Genomic DNA, 11,985 nt, shown 5'->3' with positions numbered 1-11,985 from the left:
CCCTGGCAGGGGGATGTGTTTTGGGATGGGGGATGCACCCTGGCAGGGGGATGTGTTTTGGGATGGGGGATGCACTCCTGGAAGGGGAATGTGCAGGGTTTGGGGCTGCCAGCAATGTTGGCCATGGTAATGCCACTGCCTGTCCCTCTTCTCTCCCTCTCCCTGCAGAGCCAGGCTCCTCCAGGGCTCTACACCAAGACCTGTGATCCAGCCAACTCTCCCGACACCCCAGATGTGCTGGAGATCAAGTTTGAGCGGGGTAAGAGCCTCCTGCTGCCAGACCCTTGTCCCTGGGCCCCCAGGACAAGACTTCCCAGCCAGGACAGGGGTTCTCTGGCAGCTGGGAGCATCCCCAGGGTGGGGGCAGGTGGTGACATCAGGGCTGAGGATGGTGCCTGCAGCACACTAGGGCTCTTTGAGGTGTGCAGAGGGTCTGGTTAGATCTCAGGGGCTTTCTGGGACCCCCCACCAGTGGAAAGGGGGTCTGAGCCCCTCACCTGCCATCGAAGTGCAGTGGGCACAGGGTCCCCTCTGCTGCAGGTGGCTCTGAGGGCACACAGGTGATGCTGGCCAGTGTAACAGCTGGGGACACACCCGGCACGGTTTGGCTGGTGATGAAGGACACGGGGATGCTCCATTACATCCCTGGGGACACACGGCAGGGCCCAGCCTCGGCACCATCCCTGAGGAGGAGGCATCTCCACCTCTGCCAGGCACGGCCATCCCCGTGCCACCATCCATCCTGGCAGCAGTGGCGAGCCCAGCACAGGTTGGGGGGAGACCCTGCTGGGAGGGGACACCCCCTCCCCACCGCCAGCCTCCCTGCTCCATTATAATGATCCCCCTGCAAGGAGCAGCCCCCCTCCCGCCAGCCCATTCAGCCCCTAGTTAATTTATTTGAAGTTTTAATCTAATTATTAACTATTTCAAAGGCTAAGCAGCTTTCAGCAACAACAGCCCCGACAACGTCGGCTCTTGGCTGAGCGGACCCCGGCCAATATCCCGGTGGAGGATGCGGAGAGAAAGAGCCGGGGCGAGGGGAGGGCGCGGGGTGGGGGGGCCCACGCCGAGAAGCAGCTTAAGGTTCATTATTGCCGCGAGTTTACATTTAATAGCAATTTACAACTGAGTTTATAAACCCCTGGAAAATAGGGGGTTTAAGGGGGGGGCGGTGGGGGGGAGCTGACAGCCCCCATCACTAGACAGGGCTCTTGCGGGCGCCTATATAATAAAGACTAGAAAGGGAGGCATTGAGGCTGATTGGCAACTGATAGTGCGTTAAATGGTAATGAGGAGGGCAGATGGAGGGGGGATTAGCCTCCAACTCCGCACCGCTTTTCTCTGTGGGCCCCGCAGCCCCCTTGTCAGCTTCCTAATACATTTATTGCTCATTTCACACCGCTAAAGAAAAATGCCTCTTTCTATTCAGCATTCCCCCCCCCACCACCACCCTGCTCTGCTTTGCTCCTGCCCGGTGCCCTTAAAAAAAAAATAAAAATAAAAGTAAATATAAATTAAGCAGGGCAAAAAAGCAAAGGTGCAATAATTAATTCATGGCGGGGAGCACCCTGCCGTGGGGTGCGTGTGCGAGCAGCCGTGCCCCGGTGTGGGGGTCCCCCCCAGACACCCTCCGTGCTGGGGAGGGGAGGAGGGGGGGGCACACATTTGTCACTCTGTCCCCCCTCCCCGGCAAGGGCTGGTGGGACAGAAGGTGCTGCGCTGTAAGACAATTGCGGAGCGTGAAATTCAATTAGTTAAGGGCCTGGTTGCAATTTCACAGGCCCTAAAAAAAAAGAGAGGGAGGAGAGAGAGGAAAAGGGGGGGGGTGACGTTTTTATGGCCTTTTTTTATTTATTTATTTCGCTCGTCTCCCGAGGTGGGTCCCCCTCCCCTCGCCTCCCCCTCACACCAGCTTGGATATGCCTTTTTAAGAAGTTATTTAGAGTTCATATCTGTCACATCTATTTAACGCCCGCAGGATGATGTTCCAGGGGGATCCTGACGCTGGCTGATCCTGCCCATCCTCTCTCTCCGCCTCTGCAGGTGTCCCAGTGGAGGTCACCAACACTGGGGATGGAGCCACTCGTTCCTCGGCCCTGGAGCTCTTTGTGTACCTGAACGACATCGCGTGAGTGCCACCCTGTCCGGCTGGCAGAGGGGACAAGGGCAGCATCCCCGGGGTACCCAGCGTGGTGGGGAAGCAGGATGCTCACAGCAGACATGTCCTGATGAGCCCAGGGATGATGGTCAGCGATGGGATGGCCCCAGTTGGGTCCCAGCTGTGCCACAAATGCCAGCAAGCAGAGCTGGGCACCAAGGCCAGGAGCACAAGGGTATAAATACCCCAGGATTTTGCTCGCTGTGCTTGAGGAGGATTAAAAAGGCCTCTGAATGTTCTCTGGGCTGCCTGTGTGCCCCAGCTGCCCTCCCACTGCAGGGCACCCTTGACTTCTTGTCCCAGCTCAGTCCTGGACTCCCTGCCCTGATGTCTTGCCTTGCCCTGTCTCCCCAACAGTGTCCTTTCTGTGTGGAGAGTTGACTTTTTGGGGGCATGGAGACCTGGAGCTGGCCAGGTTCATTGCCCTTTCCTATTCCTGTCTCCACAGCAGCATCTCCCTTCGGGTTTTCTTTCCATGTGCCACCCCACGCCTGTTTTCTGCTGTTAATGGCACAGAACCATCCTCAGGAGTTTTCCCAGAAATACTGCAGTATCCACTGAGGGCACCCACTCCTCCTAAGTGCCACCCAGCCCCTGGCCATCCTCCTCTGTGCCTCCACCTTTATCCTCCTGGTGGTGAATGGGCATGATCCTTTACACTTAGTTCACTTTTTAAATGGTTAATAAGTGGTTTTTAAGTTAATTTGGGAATACAGCTGTGGTGTGTCCTGTTTCCTTGCCCAGTTTGTTTTCCAGTGGCCTAAGTGCCACAGCTGCCTGTAGTGCTGGTGGCACCAGTGAGAGACTGGTGGAGACAAAAAGCCATTTCTTTGTCACCTGCCTTATCTGGGGTCTCTACTGATGGTCAGCAGTGCTGCTCAGAGGCTGGCCTGCTAAGCCCTGTCATTTGGGGTTTTTCTCTGACCCACCTTTCACAGCCACATGTGTCCCACTGAGGGACTGGGGCTGCTGCAAGCTCCCTTCTCCTCACAGGGGCAAGCATGGGGTTGGGCGTATCGACATCGTGGAGAACCGCTTCGTTGGGATGAAGTCCAGAGGTGAGCTTGCCCTGCCCTGAAAAGGCAAAAAAATGGGAAAACCATGGTGGGGTCTGGTGGGTGCTCAGTAATCCTGGGGTGGTTTGGTTCAGGTCACACCAGCAGCCCTCAATCTTTCCCTCCCCATCAGCTTTTGGCAGAGATCTCCCTGTGACAGGGACTCCTTGTTGCTCTCTAATGACAGTGGCTGCCCACTCGCTGCCACTGTCACCAGCCCTGGGGTCCCAGTGCCTCCAGGTGAGACCTGTCCCCCAGGAAACACACCAAGCTGTGGGCTTGTGTGGGGATATGCTCATGGAAGGTCCTGGATGGTCCAGACTCTCCAATACCTGTACAAACTACAGGAAACTGATGCAAGTTACTGTTCTGTTTTGTTTGTTTTGTAAAACAAAGCAAATATTTGATTTATCCACACACTTTTGAGTCCATGCCTCCTAATATTGATCTTCCATTGGGATCAATTTCATTGGAAACCTCTGGAGGCAGTGAGCTGCCCTGTGGAAAACTAAGTAAAGAGGTGACTTAGCATCATTTCCCAACTCCTTGCTCCAACTCTTGTTTTAAATCTCATTAATGTTTAATTAGATGCTTCCTTTCTTTAAACTTGCCCTCTGTTGTCCCCTGTGCAGGAGAACAGCAAATATTTTGGTAAGACTAAGCCTGCGGTGTTCCTCCCCACCACAGGGCAAGAAACAAAACCCCAAATAATTTGATCTGAGTTTGAATAATCAAATTAAAACCACAAGAAGGAAGAAAAATCCCCAACCCACACACTCGAGCCAAAGCATTTACATGCAGGATGCTGAGTAATTTGTCAAAATCTATTTTATTTTTTTAAGAGCCGCTGACATGCTCTAGTGACCCTTCCAGCATTTAATAATTTCTCTAAAGCCCATTTAACTGTCACGTCTGTCTCCTGTGTGACATCGCCGAGTGATCGCTGCCGTGTTTGTGTGCTGGGAGGACCGGGGGGTCTGGGGACAGCACAGCAGGGATGAGACCTTGGGGTAGTCTCCCCCTTGCTTTGAGCAGGATTGTGCCCCTGGTTGGCTTATTGGGAATAAGAGAAACCTGCCAGGAATCTGCTCTGTGAGATGTTCTGTGGGAGAGATGGAGAGCTGGGATGGGAGCAGGCCGGATCAGGAGGGTGCTGTGGGTATCTGCTCTCTTCCAGGGTTTTGGGGTGTGGAGCAGCTCAGGGTGACTCCACCACTGCCTGGAGCATTTTGGACCCCAAATGGATTTAGGATCAATGGTGCAGGAGATGAGGAGCTGGGCTTGGAGGAGACAATCCTTTAAACCCCAGAAATGTGAGGTTGCCCTGCAGATTTGGGGTTCTGCAGGGAAAACTGAGGCACAGGCGGCAGCATGGCCAGACCCTTCCCTGTGGTGGAGGTGGCAGTGAAGGTGCCTCCTCTTCCTCATCCCCCAGTCCCAGGAAGTCAGAGAAGAGGAAAAATTCATTTGCATTGATTTTTACTAAGCTCCTAATTGGACTTCGTTAAGGCCTAATGGGCGAGGGGCACAGGGAACACACTCGAACCAGCCTTTTAAGCCCTATTAACTCGAGTTTGCCATATTTGTTTTAGTGGGAGGAGGGTGGCTAATTACGGGGTGCCAGGGAGTGCCGCTCCAGCCGCTCAGGGGGCACGGCCTGGCCGGGGGCTCCGGCCTGCAGCAGGAGCACGGCCCTGCCTCCTCCTCCCTTTCACATCCTCATTATCTAATTATCTTTTTAACTCCGAAGGGGGGCTAATTAAGTGAAGTAAATGAAATCAGTGGGGGAGGAAGAGGGAAGGAGGGGGACGCCTGCTGCCAAAAGCTGAGCGCTGCTGTTGGCTGGGCCTTTTCCTCCTCTTGGCTCTCTCCTTTTTCCCTTTCCTCCTCTGGATGCACTGAGCTGATGGAGGAGGAAAGTGCAAATCCCTTTCCCTGCACCAAACACATATCAGGCCAAGCTCAGACTCCAGGCTCAGCCTCAGCCCTGGACCAGGGGTAGAAATTTTGGGCAACACTTTCCCATGGGCACAGCATTGCCCTGCCCTTCCCCTTGGGAAGGCACCACATCCCTTCCTGTCCCATGGATGACGTTGGGACTGACAGCCTGCACTCAGCACAGCAAAATTGCTCGGATGGAGGTGAAGTGACAGCCGAGGTTACAAATTAGAAAATTTTAAGTAGCGGCAGCTGTCTCCTTTGCTGCCTCCCTCCATGTCCCCCCTGCTCCGGTCCCCCCTTCCTTAGCAGTAATTATGGGGTGATTGAAGCATCGTTGGGCTGCAGTGCTGACAACTCTGTCTTTTTCCTGTAAACATGGGGAGATGAAAATAGACACTTGGAGATGTTGTGAGTGTCACTTTGAAGGTGTCTCTTGTCTCCTAGGCAGTGGTGAGGCTGGAGAGTGGCTGTCAGCTGCCCTCCCCTCGGCCCTCGCTGACACGCTCGGGTCCTGTCTCCCAGCACCCGCAGATGGGCTGGGGGTCAAGGCATGTACCCAAATCTTCAGCCCAAACTGGCTTTAACATCTCCTGAGGGGAAGGAGAGGGAGTATTAATTGTGTTAGTGCAGGCTCAGCTCCACAGTCAGGGGCTGGAGGGGACAAAGAGCAGCTCCCTGTGCCCCTGTGTCACTGCAGTGCCCATGGGGAAAGCTGGGGTTTGGTGTTAACTTGGCTGTCTGCTCCCACAGCCCTGAGGGAATGGATGCTTTGCGAACACCTGAGCTGCCCCAGGGACTGGGCTGCATGATCACTGGGGTGGCTGGAGAGCAGGGGCTGGCTCCTATTTGGGTCAGTCAGATCGTGGTCTGTGCCTGTGGGGTGCTGAAACCATGGACACTACTTGGGATGAGGTCTGATGGAAGAGGCTTGGGCTGCTGCTCCTGTTGTATCTGTGTGACTGTGGCCACTCTGGCACAGTCTGAGCCTGTGCCACCCTCCAGGGCATTGAGAGAGCAGAGCCTGGTGAAGTTCTGAGCCCTGTGGGCTCCCCTCAGCCTCTCTTGGGGTTGGGGACACATCCCCTTCACTGGGGACAGTTTCCTACCAGGTTCCTTTGTGCCCTTTGCCATTCCCATGACTGCACCATGGCAGATGCCCAGCATTGGGAAGTGACATGCTGGTGGAGCAGCCCTGGCTGTGGACAGGTTACAGCCTTTCCCAGCACATATTCAGACCAGCTGCCAGACCAGCTCAGCATTTCTTCATGATATTTCCACCTGCATCCAGCATGGACGGGAGCACTGCACGGCAGTACTCGTATTTCAGCACCAAATAACCACATCATGCACAAAACAAGCCCCGAACAGCTGGAACAAAGGAGCAGCTTGCCAAAATAATTAAGCATCCTTCATCCCCAGGCCTTGTGCAATGAGGGGGCAGCAGGAAGGGACTGGGGGGGCCCTGCCATTGCCCTCCCAGCCCCCAGGTAGCCTCATTGCTTCCCAGCGGATGTGCGGGGCCCCTTCTCGCCAGCCGAGGGGAGAGCGGGGTATTTCAGGCCCTGCGCTCCCCACGCCTGTGCCCCTCTCGTTCCGTTAATTACAGGTTTTCAGCCGCAGACCGTTGGGCACGGATGGGTGGGGGGATCGGTTCCCAAACCCTGTCATTTAGCCTCGTCAGAGTGCCTCTTCAAAGAGGGGAATCTAGAAATTTTCTCCGCAAGGTGCGGAGTGGACTGTCTCGGCCTCAGCGTGAATATAATGACAGATGCATTTTACAGCGAGCTGAGACTGAATGCGCTCGACCACGGCTCCTTCTGTCAGCCAAGTCATTATTTTTTGTCATTTGCTGACAGTTTTGGTCTCATTCGTTTCTCTCTCTTTTTCTGCTTTTCCCCCTGCCTGGAAAAATGGCTAGGTATCTATGAGACCCCAGCAGGGACGATCCTATACCATGCGCATTTAGATATCGAGGCCTTCACCATGGACCGGGAAGTGCGGAAAATCAAGCAGGGACTCTCCTTGAAATTCTCAGAGCTGGTGTACAACGGTAGGTACAGTCCAGTCCTGCCACAGCAGCTCCTCCCAGCCTCCCTCAATGCTGCAGGTTTCACTTGTTGCAAAATTGAGGTGTGGATTTTGAGGGTGCTCTTTGTGGGAAAGGTGGGTTTGGGCTGAGGAAAACCCCACACTGTGCCTGCTTTCCTGGTGAGGGAGCTCCGTGCCTGCCTCTGGGTGGCAATGCCATATTCCATGAGGGCTTGCTCATGGCATCTCTCCCAGCCCACTGCCACCACTTCATCTTAACCAGCACATTCAGATGTAATTCACCGTCCTTTTCCCCCCTCTCATATCACCTTTTCCCAGGTCTCACCTCCAACCCCTTCCACCTCTGTCTTTGCCTCATGCACACTGGGTTATGGGGCACCCAAACTTTAAACTTGAAGCCCTGCCATGGTGTTTGAAGCTGGAGAGCCGTCCCTGTGCCCTGGCAGTGTGGCACAGGGGGGACTCTGGAGGGGTGGAGGGTCCTGGCTGTGCTATGCGGTGCACAGCCCACACAGGGGCACTGCGGGTTGGGGCTCCTGCTCTGGGACAGGACAGCACTGCCTGCAGAGGCCTGGGAGCCATCAGGGATGAGGGGATACTGCCTCACCCCGGCAGTGAAGCCCTGTGTCCTTCCTCCTGTGGAGAGGCAGCAGCACCAGGTCGTGGGTTGAGTTTGAGGGGTCACAGCTCAGCATTCCCCCTGTGCCACTGGGAACAGCTCCCTGGGCTGGCAGGAGAACCAGCACTGCCCTGGGGGTTGCTGTGTGGATCCACCCTGACACAGCCTCTGGTGCTAAGCTGAAGGAAGTAGGATTAGCCCAAGATGCCCCAAGTGGGCTCAAAACCCCATTGCCCACACCTGGGTGCTTGGTTCAGAGCTGTCATCCCTGGAAGCCCCACACCAGGAGATTCCTGCCCCATGGCCAAACATTTGTCATTTACAGGCCCTGATTTCTCAGCCTCCCAACTCTTCCTGCTATCACTCTTCAGCCACAAGGGCTGGGATGATTTCTATCGGGTCTTCCATGGGAGGATACCCTGGAAATAACCTGATTCTGGGAGCTCAGGCTTTGGGCAGCAGCAGATCGTGGGTCAGGCTTTTCTCCCCTGCAGTTTCTGGTGCCAGTGCTTGTCACCTTCCCCTCCAAGGACATTCCCTCTTGCATCTTCCTCAGCAACTGGCATTTAATGCCTGAGCCCCTTTGCTGCTTAAATCATATTTTAGGGCCCTGGCAGGGACTGCAGAAGCCTTTGTCACCTTCCTCTTGGATCACAGCCCCTGCCCTCATTCATTCTCTGGTGCCGCTCTTGCTTCTGGCCATTTTTATTAGACTTTGACCTGGGCTGCCTGTCTTGGGCTATTTATTTTTTATTTAGTTCAGGCATAAACCTGTTTGTTTGTTTATTCTTAACTACTCTCTTCTTTTGCAGCCACCAGGTTAAAAAGTCACTCAGGAAATCATGGTTTAAATTCTCCCTCCCCACTGTTTGCCAGGCACAGGCTGCTGTTTCCCTGGCTCCATGTGTTGAATCCCCAGGGATTTCCAGCTTGGTCCTAGACTTCCCTGCCAGCCAATCCCTGGTCCTAGGAACCTCAACAGGGTGCAATAAGCACCAGTGGATCCCCGTGCCGGAGGCCAGGCTTTCAAGCTCACCTTCCTTTAACACCTCATTATTGCAGCTAGTCCAGTTTTTAGGAGAATTAGTGTTTATCTTCCCCCTGTTCCTATTGATCCCATTGTGGAGGGGTGGCTTTGAAGCCGGTTTCCGCCCTTTCCAGGTGCAGAAATGCCATTGTCCCCCTGCCTGTGCCATGATTAGGGCAGGATGGTGGGAAGGTCATTAAGGGGGATCGCTTCCAGTGTCTGCAGTGGGGGGTCGGGAGGGGGGGATGCTTTCTCCCACCTGGAGCTGTCAGAGTCAGGATTTAAACAGCTGGTTATTATTTTAATGTGTCTGGGGTTTATTTTTACAGGGATTTTTACATCAATCCTGCTATTTGAAGAGTTGTACTTGGAGGGTGGGTAGCAAAAAAAGGAATGTATTTGCCTGGAGCCGGGGTTCCTACTGGCATGGCAGTGCTGATTTCAGGGAAGGGGTCTGCAAGCCCCCTGTGTGGTGGAGCAGCTGAGGAGGGTCAGTTCAGGGAGGTGGGTTTGGTGGTCAGGGACTGCAGGGCCATGGTGCTGTGCCACACAGACCCCGGGGACAAGGCTGCAGGATACGGCCCTGGTGAGCCCAATCAACAAAAGAAATTGTTTGTTTCTTTAATGGCTTCGGCCCCAGAGCCCAGCTGGGAAGGGAAAGGTGAGAGGGCACCGGTGTGAGATGGGAGAGATAAAACCCGGGATGACTGGAAGGCGGTGAATGGGCTCTTTTTTCTCCACCTCTATCTCCTTCTACATCTCCCAGGCTTTATTCCAGGTCTCGGAGGACTCCCTGGCTAATAACCCTGCTTAGGGACAGGCAGGTCATGGGGGTGGCAGGCAGGGCCACGGCCCCTCCGTGCACCTGCAATGCCAACAGCTGCTCCCCCAGGATGTGTTTTGGGGGTCGTGGTGTGACTGCACATCACCCCAACACCCAGCCTGGGCTTCAGCTCAGGGCATTTGGTCTGCCAGGGGCACTGGAGCCAGGGCAGACATAGGCTGGTGGGGATTAGATGGAATTTTCCAGGGTGCCAGCACTTGTTCCCTGTGTCCCACCAGCTCCTCAGGCTGGGACCACAGTGGGGACAAGTCAAACTTCCCCACAAGCAGCAGCAGGGACAAGCTGAGCCTCACTGACCCTGGGGGGCCTGGGAAGGTGGAGAGCCCACCTGGGGCTGCTGACACACCTGTGCCCCAAAGCTCAGCCAGACACAGCCCCAGTGTCAGCCCAGGCTGTGTGATCTGGGGGAAGCACTCTGCTCTGCGTCCCTCTGGGGTGGGGAATGGGAACTGCTGGGGGGGACTGCCCCACTGGGACCCCCATTCCTGAGGGGGTTTCCCTTGCCAGAGCTGCTGGGGGGTGAAGTATTCCTTTGGGGCTGCATCCCCCTGAACACAGGCTGGGGTGGGCCCTTTTGGGCAGACCCCTATTCTGCCCATCCCAGGAGAGAAAGCCTCATCCCCTTCTTGGGGGGCTGGGAGCTGATCTGCCTCCATTTCTGTGTCCATCTGTCTGTCTCCACCTGGCCCTCCCAAGATGATGGTACCCAGGTCCTTCTGGCCTTCCCCAAGCCCCTTGCTGATCCCATCTCCTGTCCTCAGGCTTCTGGCACAGCCCTGAGTGTGAGTTCCTGCGGGAGTGCATCGGGCGCTCGCAGGAGCCCGTGGTGGGCACCGTCCGCCTGTCTGTCTTCAAGGGCCAGGTCTACATCCTGGGCAGGGAGTCCCCACGGTCACTCTACAATGAGGAGCTGGTGAGGTGAGTGGGGCTTGGGGGGTCAGGGTGGGCAGGAGTGGTGACAGTGAGTATCCCAACCCACTCCATCCCACCCCATTCCCAGTGGCACAGGTGACACCGTGGGCCCAGCCCAGCATCCGGCCGAATCATGGGCCATGTTTTCAAGTCAATATTGGATTTTTCCCCTCTGGCTTTTCCCTTTTTCTCTGTGTTGTTTTCTCGCTTGCTCGCTCCCCCCTCAGCCCTCCCTCAACTCCTTTCAATCTCTCTAAACACTTTATAAGCCATAAATACACCCAAATGAGTTTAGATCAGTCGGAGTAAATGTCAAATTATCTTCTCTCTTTCTCTTCTCTGGCTTTTTTCCCCCCCCCTCCCTCCCCCTCAAAATCAACAGCTCCTAATAATCCGTCCCAACCCTTCATTATGCTTCGCACTCTCACTTGGAGGGATTAAATGAATAAAGTATTAAAAAAAAAAAAAGGAAAAAAAAGAGGGAAGAAAAAAAAGGAGGATGGAGGGGGGTGGGACGGAGGAAAAAGAGAGAGGGAGAGAAAAGCAGGGCACTTATTCTCCCTGCGTCTCCAACCATTTTCCTTTTCTTTTTGATTTCTACATCGCTGGTTTGAAAGCCTTTGAGTGACGGCGTCACAGGAACCCGAGAGAAAGCTGTGAGAGGCAGAGCTGTGTGGAAATGCCTCTGCACAGTAGGTAGAAAGTAACGTAATTATAGAGCAGGTCAGAACCACTCGAATGAGCAAAAATAAAAGCACAGAGGTTTTTCTGTAGCCCGTCAGGGGAGGTAAAATCGTTGTAAACTCTATTTTTATTTTTTTTTTCCTCTTCTTTATTTCCCTCCACTTCCTCCTTTAAGGTTTGTGGTTTCTGGGAAATGAGCCGTGTGTTTTGGGGATGTAGGAAACTGTTGGAGTTGGGATTCAGTGGGTGGCTGCTGCCTTGGGAAAGGGGATGTGCTCAGTGTTGCACCGAGGAATCTGCCAGGTCCATAAACACCCTACACCAGTGTGGAGATGTCCCTGCCTGGAGTCCTGTTCGTGCCTGGGGCAGTGTCTCCTGCCCAGGATCCCACCCCTTTCCTAGAGCCTGACACAGCTGGACTGTAGGATTACTCTGGACCAGGGTGAACATCCCTGTGGGTGCCAGAGCATGGGAAGGAAGGGTGATGATGCTCGTGAGGGACCAAGAGGGAAATTTGGAGCTGTGTCTGTGGCAGGGCCTGTGGAGCCTGGGCATGGCTGCTCCTGAGCCATGTGCCCCTTCCCCAGGGGCTGGCAGGGACCCTGACCCAAACCCCCTGCAGCCACCAGCAGTGGGAGCAGCCAGGCCTGGGGTCCCATCTCCCTTCCCAAAGGGCAGCCCCGATTCCTGGGGGAA

The 11,985-nt window shown here is 54.8% G+C and overlaps 1 protein-coding gene across 1 annotated transcript in view; it reads left to right on the top strand.

Moving 5' to 3' along the window:
* Positions 1 to 11,985, top strand: part of ASS1 (argininosuccinate synthase 1) — a 26,238-nt gene that overhangs the window by 13,039 nt on the left and 1,214 nt on the right. Inside the window, exons 9-13 of the mRNA XM_015645154.1 lie at positions 169 to 259; positions 2,044 to 2,128; positions 3,152 to 3,216; positions 7,073 to 7,204; positions 10,455 to 10,611. Coding sequence (XP_015500640.1) covers positions 169 to 259; positions 2,044 to 2,128; positions 3,152 to 3,216; positions 7,073 to 7,204; positions 10,455 to 10,611 — 530 coding nt within the window. The remainder of the gene's footprint in view (positions 1 to 168; positions 260 to 2,043; positions 2,129 to 3,151; positions 3,217 to 7,072; positions 7,205 to 10,454; positions 10,612 to 11,985) is intronic.

This window comes from Parus major, chromosome 17 (genome assembly GCF_001522545.3).
Source record: "Parus major isolate Abel chromosome 17, Parus_major1.1, whole genome shotgun sequence".
In the NCBI taxonomy this organism is placed as follows: domain Eukaryota; kingdom Metazoa; phylum Chordata; class Aves; order Passeriformes; family Paridae; genus Parus; species Parus major.
The sequence above is the reverse complement of the archived record's forward strand: the minus strand, read 5'-3'. Positions and strand labels throughout refer to the sequence as shown.